Raw genomic sequence first — 21,563 nt, 5'->3', positions numbered from 1 at the left:
GTGTTTGCTTTTTTATTTATAAGCTTTTACCTACTAAACTAGTACCTTGATAATTGGGACAAGATAAAGAATAAATGATGGGCGTTTTGAATGCTCTCTTTATTATTTAAATTTTGGGCAAAAAGTGCTGTTTAGCAGTCAGGTTTAAATTAATAAACGATTTTGAGTTTGGGTTAGAGTTTGCAAGCGAATTTTCAGTCTAAATATAATTTTCTGAGAAAACGTAGGTATTAAGGCTCAAATGCTGCGACCACATAAAAATAAAATGTTGCCTAATTATTATAGAATGTATTGATGAATGTCATATAGGGCTTCTTTTGCATGCATTTTAGCCTACCGGCACCAGAAAAACACGCGTTTTTATAAATGCATGTAAAAACCAAAAAGTTCCAGTTCATATCTACCGGCTCTATCATCAGATCAGTTCATCATCATCATCATCAGCCTATAGCAGTCCACTGCTGGACATAGGCCTCTCCAAGTGCACGCTACTGAGATCGATTTTCGGCTGCTCGCATCCAGCTCCTGCCAGCCGCCTTGCGCAAGTCATCACTCCACCGTGCCTGAGGACGTCCTACACTACGTTTGCCGAGGCGTGGTCTCCGCTCTAGAACGCGTTTGCCCCAACGGTTATCGGTTCTTCGGCTAATATGGCCAGCCCACTGCCACTTCAGCTTGCTGATTCGGTGGGCTATGTCGATGGCCTTGGTTCTCTGACGGATTACCTCATTTCTGATGCGATCCCTCAGAGAAATGCCGAGCATAGCCCTTTCCATAGCCCGCTGAGCGACTTTAAACTTGTGAACCAGCCGTACCGACAGTGTCCACGTTTCGGCTCCGTAAGTCATGACAGGTAGGACGCACTGATTGAAGACTTTTGTCTTTAGGCACTGTGGGATCGACGATGTTAGGACTCGACGTAGCTTCCCAAATGCAGCCCAACCCAACTGAATTCTCCTATTCACCTCGTCCTCAAAGTTGTTTCTACCTAACTGCAATGTCTGCCCGAGGTATACATATTTCCGAACAACTTCGAGAACGGCGCCGTGTATCGCAATCGGTTCCGGTAGAACATGTTCATTGAACATGACCTTGGTTTTGTCCAAGTTCATCCGTAGGCCAATGCGTAGAGAAGATTCAGCCAGGTCGTTCAGCATCTGTTGTAAGTCCTGCAGCGTTTCCGCCATGATGACGATATCGTCAGCAAATCGCAAGTGAGAGATGTGTTCGCCATTGATGTTGATGCCGCGTCCTTTCCAGTTCAGCGTCTTGAAAATATCCTCCATTGCATTAGTGAACAGTTTCGGGGAAATAACATCCCCTTGTCTCACTCCTCGATGCAACGGTATGGGCCTTGTTTGCTGATTCTGTACTTGGACGGACATTGTTGCGGCTTCGTAGAGACATCTCATCACTTGGATATATCGCCAATCTACTTGACAACGCTGCAGGGACTCCAGAACAGACCAGATTTCAACCGAGTCAAAGGCCTTCTCATAGTCCACAAATGCTAGACACAGGGGCTGATTATACTCTTCGGTCTTCTGTATAATCTGCCGCACTGTGTGGATGTGGTCTATGGTGCCGTATCCGCTCCGAAACCCAGCCTGCTCCGGTGGTTGGAATTCGTCGAGTCTTCGCGCAAGTCGGTTCGTGATCACTCTTGAGAACAGCTTATAGACGTGGCTTAGGAGGGAAATGGGTCGATAGTTCTTTTCAGCTGGGTTTTGTCTCCCTTTTTGAAGAACAGGACGACAACACTCCTACTCCACGTCTCTGGAGTTCTCCCTTCAAACAGGACGGCATTAAAAAGCTTCTGGAGCTCCACCAGTAAGGGGTTTCCTCCTGCTTTTAATAGCTCTGTTGTAATGCCATCCTCGCCAGGGGCTTTTCCATTTTTGAGCTGTCTCAGAGCGATCTCGATTTCGCCACTGCTGACTTCTGGCAGGTCTTCGGTGAAATGGCGTGTTAATGTGGCTCTAGAATCCTCATTTCCGGGATCAGGTCGAGATGCATGCGATGCGTATAACCGGCCATAGAAATTTTCCACTTCCGAAAGGACTGCCGCCACCGAAGAAACGACTTCTCCACTTGTTGTGGTCAGCTTCGTCAAGTGGCTTCTTCCAAGAGATTGTACGAACACCTTTGACCCCCGATTCAGCTCAATTGCTCTTTCAATAGCAAGAGTATTGGAGCACCGAAGGTCGCATCGTACGTGCTTGTTGATCTCTTGGTTTAGAGCCCGCTTAGCTGACGAAGTGACAGGCGGGTTTTCACGTCGTTTCTTCATTAGCCCTAATGTCTCTTCCGAAAGCTTTGATTTCTTGCCCTTACGCTGCATGTTACAGAATCTCGAACCTTCCTCCCTGAGGATCCGAACCACATATTCGTGGTTCTGGTTAACGTCTGTTGTGGTTTCCACGGCGGCAAATCGGTTCTCCAAATTTGACTGGAACGTTTCAGATCCTGTCATGGTTTGGAGCAGTGTTGGTCGGAGCCTGGCCTTCATCAGACGGAAACGTTCGGCCTTGAAGTTGATATTCAGAGAGCCTCGGACAAGTCGGTGATCGCTCCCGGTATTAAACCTATTGATCACAGAGACGTCTCTGAATATGTGCTTCTTGTTCGTCATGATGAAGTCAATCTCATTTTTAGTCATAGTGTCGGGGCTTTGCCACGTCCACTTCCTTTGGGGCTGCTTTTTGAAAAAGGAGTTCATCAAAAAGAGCCCCTCGCGTTCTAGGAAGTTGACGAGCATTTGCCCCCTATGATTCCTGCTTCCAAATCCATGGGATCCTACTGCCGATTCGCCGCAAATCTGTACTCCCACTTTAGCGTTAAAGTCCCCCATGACAACGGTGTAATGGGTCTTTGTAGTGAAGTGGAGGGCCCTTGATATATCATCAAACATATCCTCCACTTCATCGTCTGAATGTGTCGAGGTCGGTGCGTACACTTGCACTACCTTGAGGCTATACCTGTCGGTGAGCTTTATGATAAGGAACGCTACCCTGTTCGACTCACTAGACACCTCCACAACGTTATCAGCTAGGGACTTATTAACCAGAAACCCAACGCCACCTTGGGATTGTTGGTCTCCCTCTCGGAAGTACACGCAAACAAACAATTAGCTGGGCAGGCAAGTGGCTCCACCCGGCGCGGCGCGGTGATATTGAGAAAAACATACATGTTAGTGTGCGTAAAGCAAAACGTGTTTTACTTCGCCTATTCATCAGACGCCGCGCCAGTGGCTCCACCCGGCGCGGCGTGGAGATATTGAGTATGTGACTCAATAGTTTTGCTTCACAATAACACGGTGTCCCCACTCAAACATTTGCAATATCTTATGCCTCTAATGATGCATGGAATATGACGCATAAATTTGGCATCAATAACTATCGTTTCTATAGCGCGTTGGTCGAGCGGACAGAAAATAAGATTCCACGCCGCTGGGGCCGTAGGATCGAATCTCGCTTACGGCTCAGTGATTTTTGTATGTTTAAAAAAAATATTTTACATTAGTTTGTTGAATTCATTGCTTTAAGTAATAGTAAGACTGCGTTGTATTTTGGATGGAATATATTTACTGTCTACCCTCTAAAAATAACAAACCATATCTAAGCTAATTATTAGTTTAAGTTCACCGTCATAAATTCATAATGCTGTTGACTATCGGGCCTTCGATACGTTTTTAGACGTTATACCAACTATTGTAATAATCTGTGATTATACATACTTTGCGTTTATTGAGAGAGGAGTGCTTTTGTTTGTCAAATCAACATGAATTATTTGACTACACTTTTAAGAGCAGAAATCATTGTTTTGCATGAGCAAAACGTTTCAATTAGTGAAATTGCGAGACGTTTAAAGTTATCGGTGAGTAATTTTATTTTATTATTATACTAATATGTAATTTAATAATATTAAATGTCATATTAACATAATATATTTATATATACTTTGATTATTGTTATGTGATTATAATATGAAGTTTAATACTATTAACTTACATATTATATATATGTAATATATATATATATATATGTGTGTATAAGTAACATAATATTTTATATATGTAATATTATGTTACTTTGACTTAGATTTGTATGTAATGTAATCGATTGCTGTTATTTATATCAATATTTAATTATTGTTCACAGAGAAGTACTGTGCAATTGTGGGTTCATCGATATGCCGATACGGGAAACATTGATCCTCGCCGACCGGGACCGAAGGCTGGATTTGCATACACAGAAGCCAATGCGCGGCACCGTGATATAGTTTCTGCGCATATAGCTGAGCTTTTCCTCAGCACTCGTTCCACGGCGACTAAACATGATGTGACACTACAAACTATAACGAACCACTTGCATGCAGCTGGCGTGAAATGTCGTAGGCCAGCTAAGAAAATTTTACTATCCGACATTCACAAACAAAACTGGGTACGCTTCGCAAAAGAATGTTTGGATTTTGATTGGTGCAATAATATAGTCATATTTAGTATTTAGCGATGAAAAATGTTTTAAGTCGGACAAGGATGGTCGCAAAATACTTTGGCGAAAGGATGGTGACCGCTATAACTCAAAAAATGTTCTTCAATGCAGGTCTAGTGGCGCACCAATTGCTATTAATAAAAATATCAGAGGGTAATGAAATTTGTTTTATGTGAGTGATGTTATTGTTAGTAAGATTACAATTTAAGATACTTGCATCTTAATAATTATCTAACTTACTAACATGTTTATTCATATCACTAATAAATTAATAATTACCCACTGAGTATGAAAAATAACGCTAATTCTTGTCCGACTTAGAATAGTTTTGTCATACATAAAACTTTTTAATTTGTGATTATAATATAAATAAACCTAGTCAATAAATATTGTTGCTTTCTTATTACAAATTGTTTAATTTATACTTCCTTATTAAAATCTAGATTAATATTCTTATTTTATTTACAATAATAAAAAAAATACATAATGAAAATAAAAAATGATTTTAGTTATGAAAAAAGTCTATGCTGATGTGAGGCTCGAACTTAAAACTTCCGAATCGCTAGACGAACGCTTCTACGCCTCGGCTACGAGCCTTCATAGTCTCATTATTAAATTTTAACTTCATATTCTCATCAGCATTATAGTGAAAAGAAATTGCAAGTGTGTGCGTGCACAACGGGTTATTGAGGTGTGTATCTGTTATGGACCAAGTGATAAATTGGGCAGTATACATAATGCCCGGTCATTATGAATAATGCCCAATATGAGAGTGCAATTTGATAATAATTATTCAAACAATCAAATTGACCGGGCACTATACATATTGCCCGTGACCTTTTGGGCAAAGTAATACAAACATATTCACACATCCCATATCAATTGACAGAGCATAGAAGTAAGCATGCAACATGCAGCAAGCATGGCTTCTGTCACGGCTCCGGCGCTGCGGGGCTCCGGCGGTCCCATGCGAGCTTATCGTCGCAGATGGTTTTCACGCTCACCGCCGCAGCTTCGGCTTGCTGGCCGGCTTGGCCGGCCAGCCTCAGCCGCGGCGGCGAGCGCTTCAACTACCTGCGCCTCAGCTCGCAGGCCGCCTCGCCCCTCCGTGCCTACGCGGTTTTGAATTGCACTCTAGGGGTAGGGCAGACAAGACTAGGTGGAGTCGGTTTTGCAGCGATTCGTTTTCGTCACTAAGTTAGGTTTTTAATACAATGTTTTGAATCCAAATTAAAAAAAACGAGCCAAGAAAAATGAGATCAAGAAAAACGAGGCCGAGTTAGTAAATTAGATGACAATTGTCCATAATTTTCTGGCTAGACTTATAATTTCCCATTAAAATAGAACATATAATTTAAAACAATAATCATAAAATATGTAGCAAGTAACAGGATTTATTTATTAGAACAACTGCCACCCTCGCACCGCATAAAATATAGCTTTATTATCAAATTGCCCAACTATCATGTAGCAATATAATAATGCCCGTGCCAAGTGATAAATAATGAAGTTAAGATAGTTATTAATCATGTGGCCCGATAAAGCTAGACATTATTCATAATGCTCGGGCATTATAAATAATGCCCGAATTAATCACATGGTCCATAACATATCCAATAACCCGTTGTGTACGCACATTAATAAACAGGCGAAGTAATACACGCGTGAACTTTACGCACACTAACATGTATGTTTCTCTTAATACCACCGCGCCGCGCCGGGTGGAGCCACTTGCCTGCCCAGCTAATAATTTGTTTGCGTGTACATTAGGTGACCTGATTCGAGGGTTATGGTGTCCTCCCCCTCTCTTCGAACTTCACATAACCCTAATATGTGCCACCTAATCTTCCCAAGTTCCACCTCGAATTGCGCCAGATGCGAGTCAAGCCGTAGCGTGCGGCCGTTGTACGTCGCAAGAGTCAGTTTAGTTTGGTGGCCTCCCGTAACCCGGAGATTCTTCGCACCCCCTGTCCCACCGTAACCACGGTCGCCACCGTGACCGGGAATAGCGGGACTGCCGGGAACTAGGGGCCGTGGCTTTTTTTTGCTGCTCATGGAGGTATTTAGCCTACTGCTATCACGCTGGCCAGACGGGTTGATAGAGGGTTTTTTTCCGAGTTTTCCTTCTCTCGCACTGGTGTTCGGTGCATTTTTTACTCCATTAGTCGACTTCTACGACACCCACTGGAAGAAGGGGTAGCGACATGTGTATTCTTAAGCCGTCGCTACACGGCGGAACAGATCAGTTCGACAGTACCATATTATTGTATTGTCATCATAAGTACATACAATAGCATGCAGTTGTTGTTTTCGTCAACAATGTTGGCGTAAAATTGTCGATCGTTCTTCCTCCAAATCGGATAATGGCCAATTCCATCAGAGTGTAGCTGGAGCCTTGCGTGACTTTTTTTACGGGTACTAGGGGGAATTTTGGCCCGCTAGACGTCAGTGTTTCAAGGATAGTAAATCATCTCTAGTGTTAAAGATGTACCTTCATTGTATTTGATTTTTACTGTAAACGGGAGTCAAGGGTTCGAGCTGAAAACCAGCGCTTGGCAACCCCATTTGGGAAGCCTAAGCATAAGCTGACGCACGAACCTTTTGCTTTCGGTATTATAGCCTCCATGTTAAGTTTTTTTTTTCTGTTTGCTGTAATACTGGAAACAATAAACTTCTATTCTATTCTATTCTATTCTATTCTATTCTATTCTATTCTATCTCCCGAGCCTTTTTCTCTACTAGATATGTTGGGTCGGCTTCCAGTCTAACCAGGTGTGGCTGAGTACCATTTTTTTACAAGAAGCGAGTGCCTATCTGACCTCCTCAACCCATTTACCCGGGCAACGCAATACCCCATGTGTAGACTAGTGTCATAATTACTGGCTTCTGACTACCCGTAACAACTGCCAAGGATGTTCAATGACAGCCAAGAATAGTTATAAGAGCATATTTTTTGGTAATAATAGCTTTCATGAGATGAGGAGCAGGAGGATGATGATGATGAATAAAAACTTTTTGAGATTATTGAACTTTTCTTTATTTTTTTCCTTTTATAAATGAAATAAGAACTATGCTAATGACAGACTGACACAATTGTTTTTCGAAAGAAGATTTAGTTTTTGTATTTTTTTTTTATATTTTAGATACAGTACATATACAAAAAAGAAGGTGAAAGGCCTGAGGCCTGGGATAAAGCTGTCCGATAAGTAGAAACCCGTACTGCCACCATGTTCGACGTGTTCCGACTCGCGTCGCCAGGTAAGTCCCGCGCAGTGCCATCTACAATAGTAGGGGGTGAACCCGGGCGGTTGCTCGTGGCACCGGAACTCATGGGGTGCCCGGTGCGCCAGCTCAGGGCGCAGAAACAGGCAGGGTACAAATTCCCATCTTATCTACCTACCCCTTTCCAACTAGGGGTCCGTGGGTAGGGCTGCCATCCGTCCGGGTTTCCCCGGATTTGTCCTCGTTTTTAGGCCGTCCGGGGGACGTCCGGGCGGGGTTTCAAGAAGTGTCCGGGGAAAACCCGGACATTTTTCTTACGAGTTGAATTACAATCGACACACAGACTGCAGAAGTCGAAGTGTCTCAAAACTCAAAAATTTCGCGCTCGCTTCGCTCGCGGCTTCCTTTCTTGACACTATCTTTTTTTACGTTTAGCTACTTTAATATCCCAATATTCAAAAAATGTTGTCGCTTCGCTCGCGGCTTCTTCACTTTGCGGATTTTTTTTATTATACAAGTTTAGGTGCTTTAGTGCCTAATCACCATCAAGTAACCTATCAAAAAGGTAGCGCCGTTTTAAGTCCTATTACTAACAAGAAGCTAACTCCTAGTTTCCATATGAGCTTTCTTATTTATGACCTTCGAAATATTAAGTCATAATCTTTTAATACTAGGTACCTACTACTTGAGCTAGATATTGGCCCTGACGTTACATGTAAGGAAGCACCTCATTGAATTTAAGTATATAATAGTAGTAATAGTAATATTAAAAACTAGGTCTTGTTTTGTTAAAAAAAAAAATCGAACTCGTCCGGGGTAAAAATGCGATTTACGTCAAATGTCCGGGTTTTTTTAATATTTGTCCGGGTTTCGCGAAATTGAAATGGCAGCACTATCCGTGGGTGGTCTTTGGGGCGGAGTGGTACCAGTACTACCAGTATAGTCTTAACAAAAAAGAACTTGTCAGCAATCCTACGTAAATGCTAAATTGCCTAATGCTCATTCGCTCAGTTTTCGCCTTTTTAGTCTAGCCGCTTTTAGGGTTCCGTACCTCAAAAGGAAAAAATGGAACCGTTAGATATAGGTTCACTTTGTTGTCCCTCTGTCTGTTTGTTTGTCTGTCAAGACCCTTTCAAGAAATTCACATGAAATACTCAGGTCTATTGTCCCTTTAAGCTGTGAAAATATCAAACTTCTAAGCCAAGCCAATCAAAAGATACAGCCGATTTTCGACACTCGCAAAGGAATCAAAGCCTACAGGATACTTCCTGTAAACTCAGAATCTTAAAATTTGGCATGAATCATTGTCATATAATGTAAATATACGAAAAATTGCGATCAAAAGATACAGCAGTTTATTCCGACACCGTAGACGAATCTCCGTCACACGCTAGGGAATCAAAACCTACAAGGTACTTGCCGTGAACTCAGAATTTTGAAATTCGGCACATAGCAACGTTATATAGTACAGATAAAGGAAAAATTGCGAAAATGATAAATTTGAAGTTACATAAAATATTGATAGTTATTTGTTATACAAGAGTGCAAAGTTGCTTTTTAACCGCGGGCTCAATTTTGATGACCGAGCTAGCGAAGGATTCTAAAATTAAAACACGAGCGTAGCGAGTGTTTCAATAATTAGAATCCTGAGCGACAGCGAGGGAATCAAAAGAGCACAGGGTGAAAAATCTTTGCACTCGAGTGCAACACGTAACTTTTCATCCCACCTCATCGAGGAAATTACTAAATGCAAAAAAACAAAATGGCGCGCACATATGCGAATCAAATTAAAAAGAAGTACCTATTAAAGTTCATTTATTTGAAAACTCAGTTTAAAAATGAAACGAGGTTAAAAATATATTTAAAAACAAAAATAAAAATTACTTAATTAATTGAATAATTATTTTAAGCAGTATTTTATTTGTTTAATACGTATTTGTTTGAAAAGTCTTATCAAGATTGTCACAAATGGAGAATTGCACTCGATGTTCTAAATTCAAATCACTTTGCCGCTCTAGAGGATAAAAACGGCTTTTGCGCTCAGATATCAAAGGGTAAAACTACTCTTTCCGAGATGGTGGGATGAAAAGTTACGTGTTGCACTCGAGTGCAAAGATTTTTCACCTTGTGCTCTTTTGATTCCCTTTCTTCTTCTTTCGCTTGCTCGGTCATCAAAATTGAACCCGCGGTTAAAAAACAACTTCACTCTTGTATAACAAATAACTATTTTATAATAATAAACTTCCTACGGATTTCTGGTGTTTGCATTTTTAATCTGTTTGTGTGTAATAGGTGGGCAGCCCTTACAACAGCCACCCGAGTTCGATGCCAGCTTTGACCCACATAAGCACCGCAAAGTTCCCCATCCGACATCGTTAGTACTCTTTTACTTAGGTATATTATTCTATGTAAGTTTTGAACTAAGTTTATGTAATCCTCCTATGTACTCATATTACAGAAATATGTCACAGGTTTATATGCTGTACAATGCTAGATGCTTTTCCGCAGTTTATTGACTAGATATTATGATAAGATTCAGGCTGCGTTCAAATCAAACTGATTGCTATATTAATCGGCCGCCGAATGTTAGCGTAAAAACGTATCGTCGGTTAGATGTGAACGAAAAAGTGCGTAACGTTCGCTCACTTTCGGCGGCTGACAGTCAGTTTGGTTTAAACAGCCCTGGTTATCTTGTACCAGTTTGTGCAAATATAATCAGGCTACTTGATGTGATTACAGCTATGGAGAGACGATGACGCACATGCTGAAAGCTTGCTTTGGTGCAGGAATGCTCGCAATGCCGAACGCTTTCGCTCGCCTGGGCCTTATTTTTGGAATTGTAGGAATCATTTTCCTCGGAGTTTTCGCTACTTACTGCATACAAATTCTGGTCAGTTATCATCTATTTCCTAATTCCGATATACCCATTACGCCACACTTTCAAAGCGCTACGCCACGGCACGCGACCCATGTTAGTACTATTCAATACCTTATATTTAGTACTGTCTGAGATACATTGATATACAAACAACACCTATGTGATCCCTCGCGACTACACACGTTGACACCGCATCGAGCTAGATGCCGTCCACGCGGTATGTTTCTAATTAACACCCGACTCGCTTCTGTTCTCTTTGAGAGGGAGACAGATCGTGTATCATCTATGGTTATTGGTCAGTTCAGTTCTTCTAATTGGTATGTTGGTCAGTTTTTTGCCACTGCTGTTAATTGTTACTGTCTAATCTGTACGGTGCACGTAGGATGACCACACGTGGGGTTTTAATAATGTGGTTCCAGTTTTAATAAAGTATTGCAATCCAGTTTTTAGAACTATCGGGCTTTTTGTAATACCATGTAGTCGTATGTGCTCAGCTTCATTTATCTCACACAATCTTTAAGGCAGTAAGTGGGTGTTACAGGTGTTAGGTCAGTACCAGATCTGCAAGAAGTGGCGGGTAGGTTACATGTCCTACCCTAAAAGCATGCGCCTCGCTGTGCAGTCTGGGCCACCGTGCCTGCGCTGGTCCGCCGCCATTTTCGAAAACGCCGTGGATGGAATTCTCCTATTCTGGCAAATAGGAGTATGCGCTATATTCTTGGTTTTTGTCGCTGAAAACTTAAAACAGGTACTTGAAGATCGTTTCTGTTTTTTTTTTATTAAGAATTCGTTCTCTGATTAAAATCATATTTCTTTTTTCTTTACAGGTTTGTTTGTATGCCGGTCACGAATTATCACTGCGAGTGCTGATTTGTTGTCTATACCCAATATTAGTAATTATATGTTTGGTAAAAGATCTTAAATTGTTGGCGCCTCTATCAACGTTCGCTAATGGCTGTACCATCATCGGCCTGGTTTTGATATTCTTTTATTTGGTAGAAGATGACGTACAAGTCGATGAAAGTCATTTCGCGTTAAAATCACTGACAGATATTCCAATATTCATCGGCATCGTTTTGTACGCCTTAGAGGCGGTGGGAGTGGTGAGTATCGTGATGCTAGTGCGATCGAGTGCTGTGGTTGGCTACTGTTGTGATTGACGTTCTCGTATTTAGATCCTGGCGCTGGAGTACAACATGGATAATCCAGCAGATTTCACCGGGTTATTTGGACTGTTCAGTATCGGAATGTCGATAATTGTCCTCATCTACACTGCGCTGGGTGTCTGCGGCTATCTCAAGTACGGGATGGATTCCAAAGCATCCATTACGCTTAATCTTCCGCAAGATCAGAAGTAAGACTTACACTATATACATTATATCCAATTTGTATAAAATATTATTAAACCCAACATCAAGTGCAAGACTAAGGCCGGCAATACACGGACCGCTTAAAGCAGTCAGGGGCGACAGCTTCAAGCTGGCGACCGCCCGAATTAGTTACAACTGCTCGAGCGGTTCGTGTACGTGCGTCCATAGAACTCTGCAGTTCACTTGCAGTCGACAGTTTGAAGCTGTTGCTCCTGACTGCTTGAAGCGATCCGTGTATTGCCGGCCTAACTGTGCATTACCATAAACGATCCATCCGGAGAAATTTTAAATTTACACTAGTCGAAAAAACTTTAGGGAAAAGTTACAACTGCTAGAATTATTAATATAATAATTTAATTAATCAAAAATACAAATCTATAGTCGTAAGCAAGTTCTATTCATTTGGTTATTCTGATTTTCCTCGTTGGGGTCTGTTCGTATTAGGTAAAAATTTAGCGTATGCGTTTACTTTCTTGTACCTACCTACTCCATGATCATACTGAGTACATAAAGGACTTCAGGACTTGCACTTCAATGAAAAATGTAATGTTTTGGTTTTATAATAATGTAAAACTTAGGTTTATTGCCTCTTTAAAGGGGCAGTTTAAGTCCCTTTCGGCTTTACGGGTAGCATTTTAACACGTTGTATACCTATTGCAGAAAATCGCATGCAGCAAAGATGGCGTTTACTTTGGCAGTGTTTTCGTCATTCCCGCTACAAAACTTCGTGGCTTGGCAAATACTTTGGCAGAACTACCTGGAAAAAAAGTACAAAGGCACCAAGAAAGAGAAAGTGGCCGACTATGGTTTAAGGATATTGTGCACAACTATACCATGTGAGTTGTTTTATCTATAAACACGTTTATTGGCGTACGTAGTAGTACCACGGGTCAAAGGAGATCATTCAAGTCTCGAACATTTTGCACCCAAAACTGAAAGTGCCGGCCAGAGAAAAAAAATATATATAGATTCTCGTAGAGAAATATATAGATTCTCGTAGAGAATAATGCCCTGAACATTTTTTTCTATTACAAGAATCGCCTATAATTAACCCCCAGGCTGCTACTGGACTTTGAAAGTACAAAAAAATCCCACAATGTTTGAACATCACATTACGGCCCCAAACTGGAGGAGGCAGGCGCTGCTTTCAAGCAACTCCTGCCCAACCTGAGAGGCCCAAAACCTTTCTTTTTTTTCTTTAATGGGAAATCATCAAATGAACCCTCCCGCTATAGGTTAGCAGCGTGAATGGAAGACTCTTACTGACTAAAACCCATCATGTTCCTTCTTAAGCCCTTTATGTACCAGGGCCATGGTATGTAAATCTTTCGAACAATCCCGCAGCCCCGGCAGACCTTGGCCCTGGAGGGCCCCGCTGGGGTTTTGCTGACGCCAGAGTAAAAATATCGCAGATTCTGAACGAGAATAATATCCTGAAGATTTTTACTTTTATAAGGACGGTCTTCGTTTAACCCTCAGACTGCTATTTGAGTTTAAAATATGCGTACCGTGAATAAAAATCCGAAATCGAAGCAATTCCAGTAATCGAACCGAAGTGAATGTTACGGGAAAAAATACTGTAGACGTTAGTCTACAGTATTTGTACAGTATTGTATTGTATTGTAACAGTATTGTAGCTTAAGAAGGAACATTACTGTAGACGTTAGTCTACAGTATTTTTTTAACTGACCGAACATCTACGATTACTCCCCCTGTTACACCGATGAGGCTCTTACTGATTTAAACCCGTATACCCAAACCAGCGGTAACTCTTTCGGACAATCCCACACCCCGGCAGGTTTTGGCCATGGTGGGCCCCATTGGTGTTTTTGCTGATTCTCTGAGGAAGGCATTGAACAACGCTCGCCGTCGATACGGGCCTTTTGTCTCCAAAGAGGCGGAGGGACGATGAGAGAGCCACCCGAAACTCACCGCCCACAGACCCACGCCTACGGGGGCCAGGAGTCGTTTGAAATCCGACGTCCGTGGTATCTTCCACGTCCACCGCAGCGGCTGGGATGAGAGGCGCGAGCTCTCAGTTGTTCTACCGCCTCTAGCATAAATGATCCGCAAAAGGAGTCGATAGCATCCCATTCCCACCTGGCCCTATAGTTTCGGGTGGCTCATTGATTGTCCCTCTGTCTACTTGGAAACAACCACCTTGGGCCCTGCAGCAAACCCTGCCGGAGCTGCGGGATTGTCCGAAACAGTTACCGCAGCCCTGATTTATGGTCAGAAGGAACATGATGGGTTGCAATCAGTAAGTCTCCTCGGTGTAGCATAGGGAGGGGGTAATCGCAGACATTCAGTTATTTAATAATAAAAAAATACTATAGACGTTATTTCTCGTAACATTCCAGTATAGATTTTTTATTCACGGTACGCACACTTTAAACTCAAATAGCAGTCTAAAGGTTAAACGAAGACGTTCCTTATAAAAGTAAACAATCTTCAGGATATTATTCTCGTTGAGAATCTGCGATATTTTTACTCTGGCGTCAGCAAAGCCCCAGCAGGGCCCTCCAGGGCCAAGGCCTGCCGGGGCTGCGGGATTGTTCGAAAGAGTTACCGTGGCCCTGGTATATAAAGAAGTAGGTAGTAAGAGTCTCACAGTCCCTCACGCTGCTAACCTACAGCGGCAGGGGTCATTTGATGATTTCCCATCAAAGGAAAAAAAAGAAGAAAGCGATTGGGCCCCTCAGGTTGGGCAGGAATTGCTTGAAGGCAGCGCCTGCCTCCTCCAGTTTGGGGCCGTAATGTGATGTTCAAACATTGTGGGATTTTTTGTACTTTCAAAGTCCAGTAGCAGCCTGGGGGTTAATTCTAGACGATTCTTGTAGTAGTAAAAAATCTTCAGGGCATTATTCTCTATGAGAATCTACATTTTTTTTACTCTGGCCGGCACTTTCAGTTTTGGGTACGAAATGAATGATCTCCTTTTCTTCCCGCGGTTCTACCACTTTTTGTCCTCGTATCTGATTGCGTCATCCTATAAAAAAAAAAACCTATATATAGGTATTGAAATGAAATGTTGAATATTCTGGCATTATTTATTAATCGACCTGGCTGATCTGATATCTGCGTTTTAGAGTTACCATATTCATTATAATGTTACTAAGTATAATATAAGATAATATACATTTAAAATTCAATTCAATCAAATTCACGAAATTAAAAAAATTATATGTTCCTTGTTATTTCATTTCTTAAACATAAACATGTTATCTGGTATTAAGTTGCTAAGTTAGGAGTATTGAATGTTTCGACCAGTTGACAGCTGTCAGTTTTCTAGGGAGAATTTTCGTTGTTTGTAATGACTGACTCTTATACAACATGTAACGTAATTAACGCACACCCTCAAACACCCTAATTAGAATATTATGTTATAACCATAATACATATGTTACAGCCAAAGTGATTAAATATATATTATACATAATGACTAGTCATTGTATATAATACCCAAATTGACTAGACAGTGTGATAGATTAATCACTTTATCTGGATCTAATTCATAATAGCTGGTCAAAGTTAGCCAAAGTAATAAATATGGTATAATCGTCTTGACTACTTACTAATTCTTAGAAACGACTCAAGTTATTATCGACTCTTTTTATGATAAATCATCAAATGATTCCTCCCATTGTGGGAGAGCAGCGTGAGGGACTCGAGAGAGCGTGAGCGTGAGCGTGCAGCGTGAGGTCAGACTGTTAGTGGCTTAAACCCACGCGTTGAACAACGCGCACCGCCGAGACGGGTCCGTGTCTCCCAGGAGACGGAAGGCTGATACGGCACCCGAACTCATCGCACAGGCCCACGGCTACGGTGGCTGGGAGTCGTCTCTCGACCACACAGAGGGAGACGATGGCATCCCAGTACCTCTCGCCCCGGACCTTGGCTTGAACCAGGGCCGGGCGCGAGAGGTCGCCGCTGCCGACTGCCTCGACGAGGACACGGCGGTGCCCTTCCCAGGCAGGGCACACTCCGGGGAGTCCGTACAGTGGCCCGAGCCACACTTCAAAGAGGGGACTTTTCGCTACTATTATGGGGTGCACTACACTGTGCTAACTAGCCTTTTTCGAATAATATTAAGGTCAGCTATCAGGCACTTTAGTTAACATGAAATAATAATCTTTACCTACTTGTTTTATTACATTATCTAAGTATATGGAGATATTATATAAAATTACTAGTTAATGTGATTAATTCTGTGTCAATTATCACTTTATCCAAAGTCAAAGTCATTTATTATTTGCAAACATGGGTACAGGTACAGGTGTTAGGTTTATAAAAGTTCTCCATATTCTACCGTCACATGGGCATGCAAATTATATAAAACAATTTCAGAATTAATAGAAAAAAAAATAGAAACATATCATTCAAATAAAGTAATAATAAAAATTAATATCGTGATAAATAATTGACAACATACTGCAGAAATAATAATAAAAAGAGAAATAATTACAAATTATAATGTCAAATGGAATTAAATGTCAATATATAGGTAACGTTTAATTAGTTAATGATTTATCATTCAGGAAGTCGTCAATTGTGTAGTAACATTTTTCAATCAGAATATTTTTTAACATCTTTTTAAATTTTAATACAGGTAATTATTTTATAGCATTAGGTATTTTATTATAAGTGTGTGGGGCAATTCCAAAAAAGCTTTTTTTCATTAGTGCAGTTTTACATTTCGGTTGACATAATTTATCGACATACTGAGATCGTGTTGGATTTTTTCTAGTTTCTGACAATTTCTGAAATAAGTTTGGATTATTTTTAACAAATAAAGCTGTTTCTAAAATATACAAAGATGGAAATGTTAAATTTTGTAATGATTTAAAATAGGGAAGACAGCTATCTGTTGTCTTAATACCACACATCGACCTTATACACCTTTTTTGCATTCTAAATACCAGCTCCCTATCAGTAGACTGCCCCCAGAAAATAATACCATACCGCAAAACAGAGTCAACCAAACCATAGTACGCCGTTAATAAAGCCTGCCTGTTCACTTTTTTGGATAGTTGAAAAAGTGCATATGCGGACTTACTAAGTCTCTTACATAGTTCTTCAATGTGAGGTTTCCATGAGAGTTTATTATCAATAAGTATACCCAAGAACTTAGCTGTATTAGCCTCTTCAATAGAGGAACCTTGGTGGGCAATGCTTACGTCTGGGTGTTTGTTGCGCTGATGAAAGTGCATTACTTTGGTCTTATTTAGGTTAATTACTAAATTATTATGTAACCAATTTATAATTTCATGCAGACAAGTATTTATGTCATGCTCATAAATAATTTTGTTTGTACACTTTACTACAGCCGTACTGTCGTCTGCAAAAAGAATCATTTTGTTTTTTGGTATTTTTGGAAGATCGTTGATGTATACTAGGAAAAGTAGCGATCCTAGTACGCTACCTTGCGGAACGCCGTATTTTACATACCTAGCTTCTGATACATAAACGGTTTCAGATTTGTCTTTTGGGCAAATTCTTGAAATTTCTGTGCATTGAAGCCTATTACTTAAGTATGATTCTATTAATTTTAATATATTACCTCTTATACCATAATTTTGTAATTTCTGTAGCAATATGTTATGGTCCACATAATCAAACGCTTTGGTCATGTCGGTGTAGATTGCGCAGACTGGATTTTTGTTGTCTACAGATGACATTACATTAGCCAATAAGTCAAAAAGAGCCATGTTAATTGTTGTATTTTTGCAGAAACCTTTTTGTTCCTTGCAGAATAAATCAAATTTACAAAAAAAAAAATATATAAAGAGTTATAGATAACTTTCTCAATAATTTTGGAAAATATTGGAATTTTTGCTATAGGTCTGTAGTTTTTTAAATCCGTTTTGTCATCTTTTTTATGTAAAGGCTTTATTATTACTTTCTTGAGATTGTCCGGGAATGTGCCATTTGCAATACATAAGTTGATTATATGAGCCAATGGTCCTGCTTTTGTTTCTTTGGTGAATTTTATTGCTTTAGTACAATGCCGTCATATCCAACAGTATTAGTATTTTTTAGATTAGTTATTATTTTTATTACGTCGTCAATTGTTTGCATGAACATTGAATTTTGCATCTGATAATTTATATTAATTTTGTTCAAATTGATTTCTGTTTTAATATTTTTTTCAATCTCATCAATATAATAATTATTAAATTGGTTAGCGATATCTAGAGGACGCGTAAATGATAAATTATCTCTATTTATGCACATGACAGGCTCTTGTGGTAGACATAATTTTGATTTATTTATTATGTGCCATGTGGCTTTAGACTTATTTTTTGCAGTATTTATGAAATGATTGTTCTGTGATTTTTGTGTCAGCTTAATAATTTTTCTATAAAGTTTTGTATATTTTTTTAAGACTGTTTTATTTTTTAAGTCAGAATTTAGTCTATAAGCCCAAAGCAACTGCCTTTGTTTATTACTACATATTTTTATTCCATTAGATATCCATTTTGTTTTCGTGTTAGTCTTAATAGTGATAAGTTTTTCTGGAAAACACAGGTTATATAGAGGAGAGAAAACTTCTATAAAACTATTAAAAGCCTCGTTTGCGTCCTCTGCAGCAAGCACTTGCATGAAAGAGAGACTGTCGTGTGTTTTAAACTTTATTAAATTTTCAATTCTTAAGTCCCGTTTCTGTATTTTCCAATATTTTAATTTGCAAGATTTGTTAATGGGCACTCGAAGTAATTGAGATGTATGATCTGATAGGCCAACATCATAAATTTCAGCTTTGTACCCTTTTCGGTAGTTGTGTGCAAAATTGTCAATACAGGTACTGACTACCTAACCTGGTCGGAGAGTGAACCGCTAGTTTCAGATTGAATGTCTTGAGAAAATGCTCAAGTTCCACTGAAACTTTATTTTTTTTCAGGACATCAATATTAAAATCTCCACGTAGGATGATTTTCTTATTCGGCGAGAGACAGACTTTTTTTAAAATGTATTCTAATTTTTCATAAAATATTTCGCAATTATGTTTAGGTATTCTGTACATGCAAATGATAATAATTTTATAATCTACCAATTCCACAGCGCAACATTCAAAAATGCCTGACACTGATTGTTTTGCTATTTCAATTAATTCTTTAAATTGGAGTCCTGCTCTTACGAAAATACATGTTCCTCCTCTCTTTGTATTTCTAGACAAGAAAGCAGCTGGACAGAAATTTGCAATGCGTAACAAATTCTCATAACCCTCTTGTATGAAATGTTCCTTGACACAAACAACATCTACATTAATTCCATTAGAATCTAATTCCACAAGTTTTACAGTTAACAAATCGGATTTATTAATAAGTCCTGCTATGTTTTGGTGTAGAATGTTAAGGTAGTTAAAGAAAAAACTGTGAATCCATTAGTTGTGAATCGGAAGACGTTTTCTTTCGACATTGGTTATCATTAGAGTGGCAGTAAACCTCTGGGTGCATGGTATTTAGGTCGCACAAGTTAACAATTAAATCATGCAAATCCGTAATAACAATCTTTGTACCGTAGCTATTTAGAGTTCCATTATGTTTGTTATAAGTATGATAATCATAAGGTAAATTAAGATTTGAATCTAGTAAATAAGCATAATTCCATGTAATATTGTCTAAATAAAGAAGATTGTTAAAGTTTTCTATACGACTATTGAACACAAGTTAGCATTCGTCATATATTTAAATGTTGGTAAACAGATAATAAAGTTTGTGTGACTTAATGGTAGCAATTTTTCTCTAATAAACATAACAAGTTCCAGATAGTTGTGAGTTTTTCGGAAATCTTCCTCGCCAATATAAATAACACAAAAGTCAGACAAAGTGAAATTTAGGACTTTTCGTTCAATGTTATCAAGGATACACCGCAATCCACATCTGGGTTTCCTATAGTGAAAGATTTCACAATCATTCATGTTTTTTCTTTCTGTAATTTCATATAACCAATTGGAAGTTTCGCTGCTTATCAAACATATTTTGTGTTTATAGGAGTACGGTTGCTTTACAGTTGTTAGGGTTTGTATGTTTTGGCTAGATGAGCTTATGTTTTTTTCGAAGTTTTTGGATTTGTCTTTATTTGTAAACGACGTGTGTTCTTCTGAGACAATCGGAGACGTCTGGGTTTGTTTCGTTTTAGTAATTTTATTGGGAGACATCAATGAAGACTTAGCTTTAATTTTTCCTGGACTGCTTACAATTTTCTTGTAGATATCATTTTTCTTATTAAACTGTTCATTAATTTTCTTTAAGTTAATATTTTCTAGTGACAGTACTACAATTTCCTTGTGTGCGCTAGTCAATAGAGATGTTAATCTCGCAATTTCATCCTTTAACACTTTTAACTGAGGCACGTCTTCGTCGTAGATGGAGTAGATGTTATAAATAATAGCTAGACAATATGTATAATATGCGGACTTATTACTTTGGCACACTTTGCGGACTTTTACACATACACTGAATTTTTAATTTAACATGTATATGCATTGTTATTTACTAAATTTGCTATACCGATTCCTGGAGAACTTTTTGGTCATACTACTACGCACGCAAATATCGCGCCGCGCGCCGCTCGACTCGACACAACATAACGAAACTACGGAAAAAGCCGACAATACACGAAGTCTTATTACTTTGAGTTACGGTCTATTTGAATTTGGTTTGACTGTACAGGGTTAATATGACAATAATTTCCGTAGTTTTAATTATTTATGGGAAAAAAATTACCTTTATTAAAAATGATATAAATCGATTCAGTAAACGATTCTGAACAAACTAATTCCAGGATGTGCGTTAATTAAGTTACATGTTGTATATTTGGTGTTCTAATTTTAGCATATTTTTATTATATTTACTTTGTCTTTTTTATTTTTACGTATTTAATGTGAATAGGTACGACACAACCGATATATGCTGAAATATTGATAGTTCAAAAAGCTGTTCCCCTCCGCTTTGATGGATTCACGACCTTAGATTTGGTTCAGACATAGCGTGGATTATTTGTATCATTTGTTTAACGTTTTGGAGTTTGTTTCAGTCGTTATGGCTCTGATAGCGCCGGCGCTGGGCCCTTTCATCGGTCTGATAGGGTCGTTCTGCCTGTCCATGGTGGCGATCCTGTTCCCAGCCGTCGTGGACATCTCCGTGTGGTATCCCGACAAGTACGGCCCCGGCAAGTACAAGCTGTTCACCGATATCTTCATCATCATCTTCGGAATATTCTGTTGCTGCTCTGGTGTCTACACCAGTCTACTGGAAATGGTTGAAACACTTAGTAAATAAAGATTGAAGTGCTCCTCGTCTAAAGCTTCACTGCACCGGCTAAAACAAGCATGGCCCAAAGTAACGATTTCTACAGCTCACAGAAGCATTTGCCAGAGTAGATTAACAAACCTAAGGTTTCAGTGAACTTTCGGACTGTGATTTTTTCCGCCGGTACATAATTGTATGTATTCTTTTTTCATAAAATCATTTTTTTATATTTCAATTAAATTTTTGACAGTCTCATCCTCGCATTGTTATTTCTTTTGAGGCTGCCCACCCAGTTCAGACTTTATCGAAGACATACAGACATACACTTGTATCTAAGTTGTACATA

The 21,563-nt window shown here is 39.5% G+C and overlaps 1 protein-coding gene across 1 annotated transcript; it reads left to right on the top strand.

Annotated features, from left to right (window-relative positions):
- Window positions 1–7,561: 7,561 nt before the first annotated feature.
- Window positions 7,562–21,472, top strand: LOC110378201 (proton-coupled amino acid transporter-like protein CG1139). The gene is made up of 8 exons (XM_021337359.3): window positions 7,562–7,751; window positions 10,008–10,089; window positions 10,455–10,605; window positions 11,135–11,341; window positions 11,421–11,696; window positions 11,769–11,947; window positions 12,624–12,799; window positions 21,003–21,472. Exons 1-8 carry the CDS (start codon window positions 7,721–7,723, stop codon window positions 21,245–21,247), a joined length of 1,347 nt encoding a protein of 448 aa, XP_021193034.1. The 5' UTR covers window positions 7,562–7,720; the 3' UTR covers window positions 21,248–21,472.
- Window positions 21,473–21,563: the final 91 nt, after the last annotated feature.

This window comes from Helicoverpa armigera, chromosome 1, assembly GCF_030705265.1.
Source record: "Helicoverpa armigera isolate CAAS_96S chromosome 1, ASM3070526v1, whole genome shotgun sequence".
In the NCBI taxonomy this organism is placed as follows: Eukaryota; Metazoa; Arthropoda; class Insecta; order Lepidoptera; family Noctuidae; genus Helicoverpa; species Helicoverpa armigera.
Note: the sequence above shows the minus strand (reverse complement) of the source record. Positions and strands in the feature narration are given on the sequence as shown.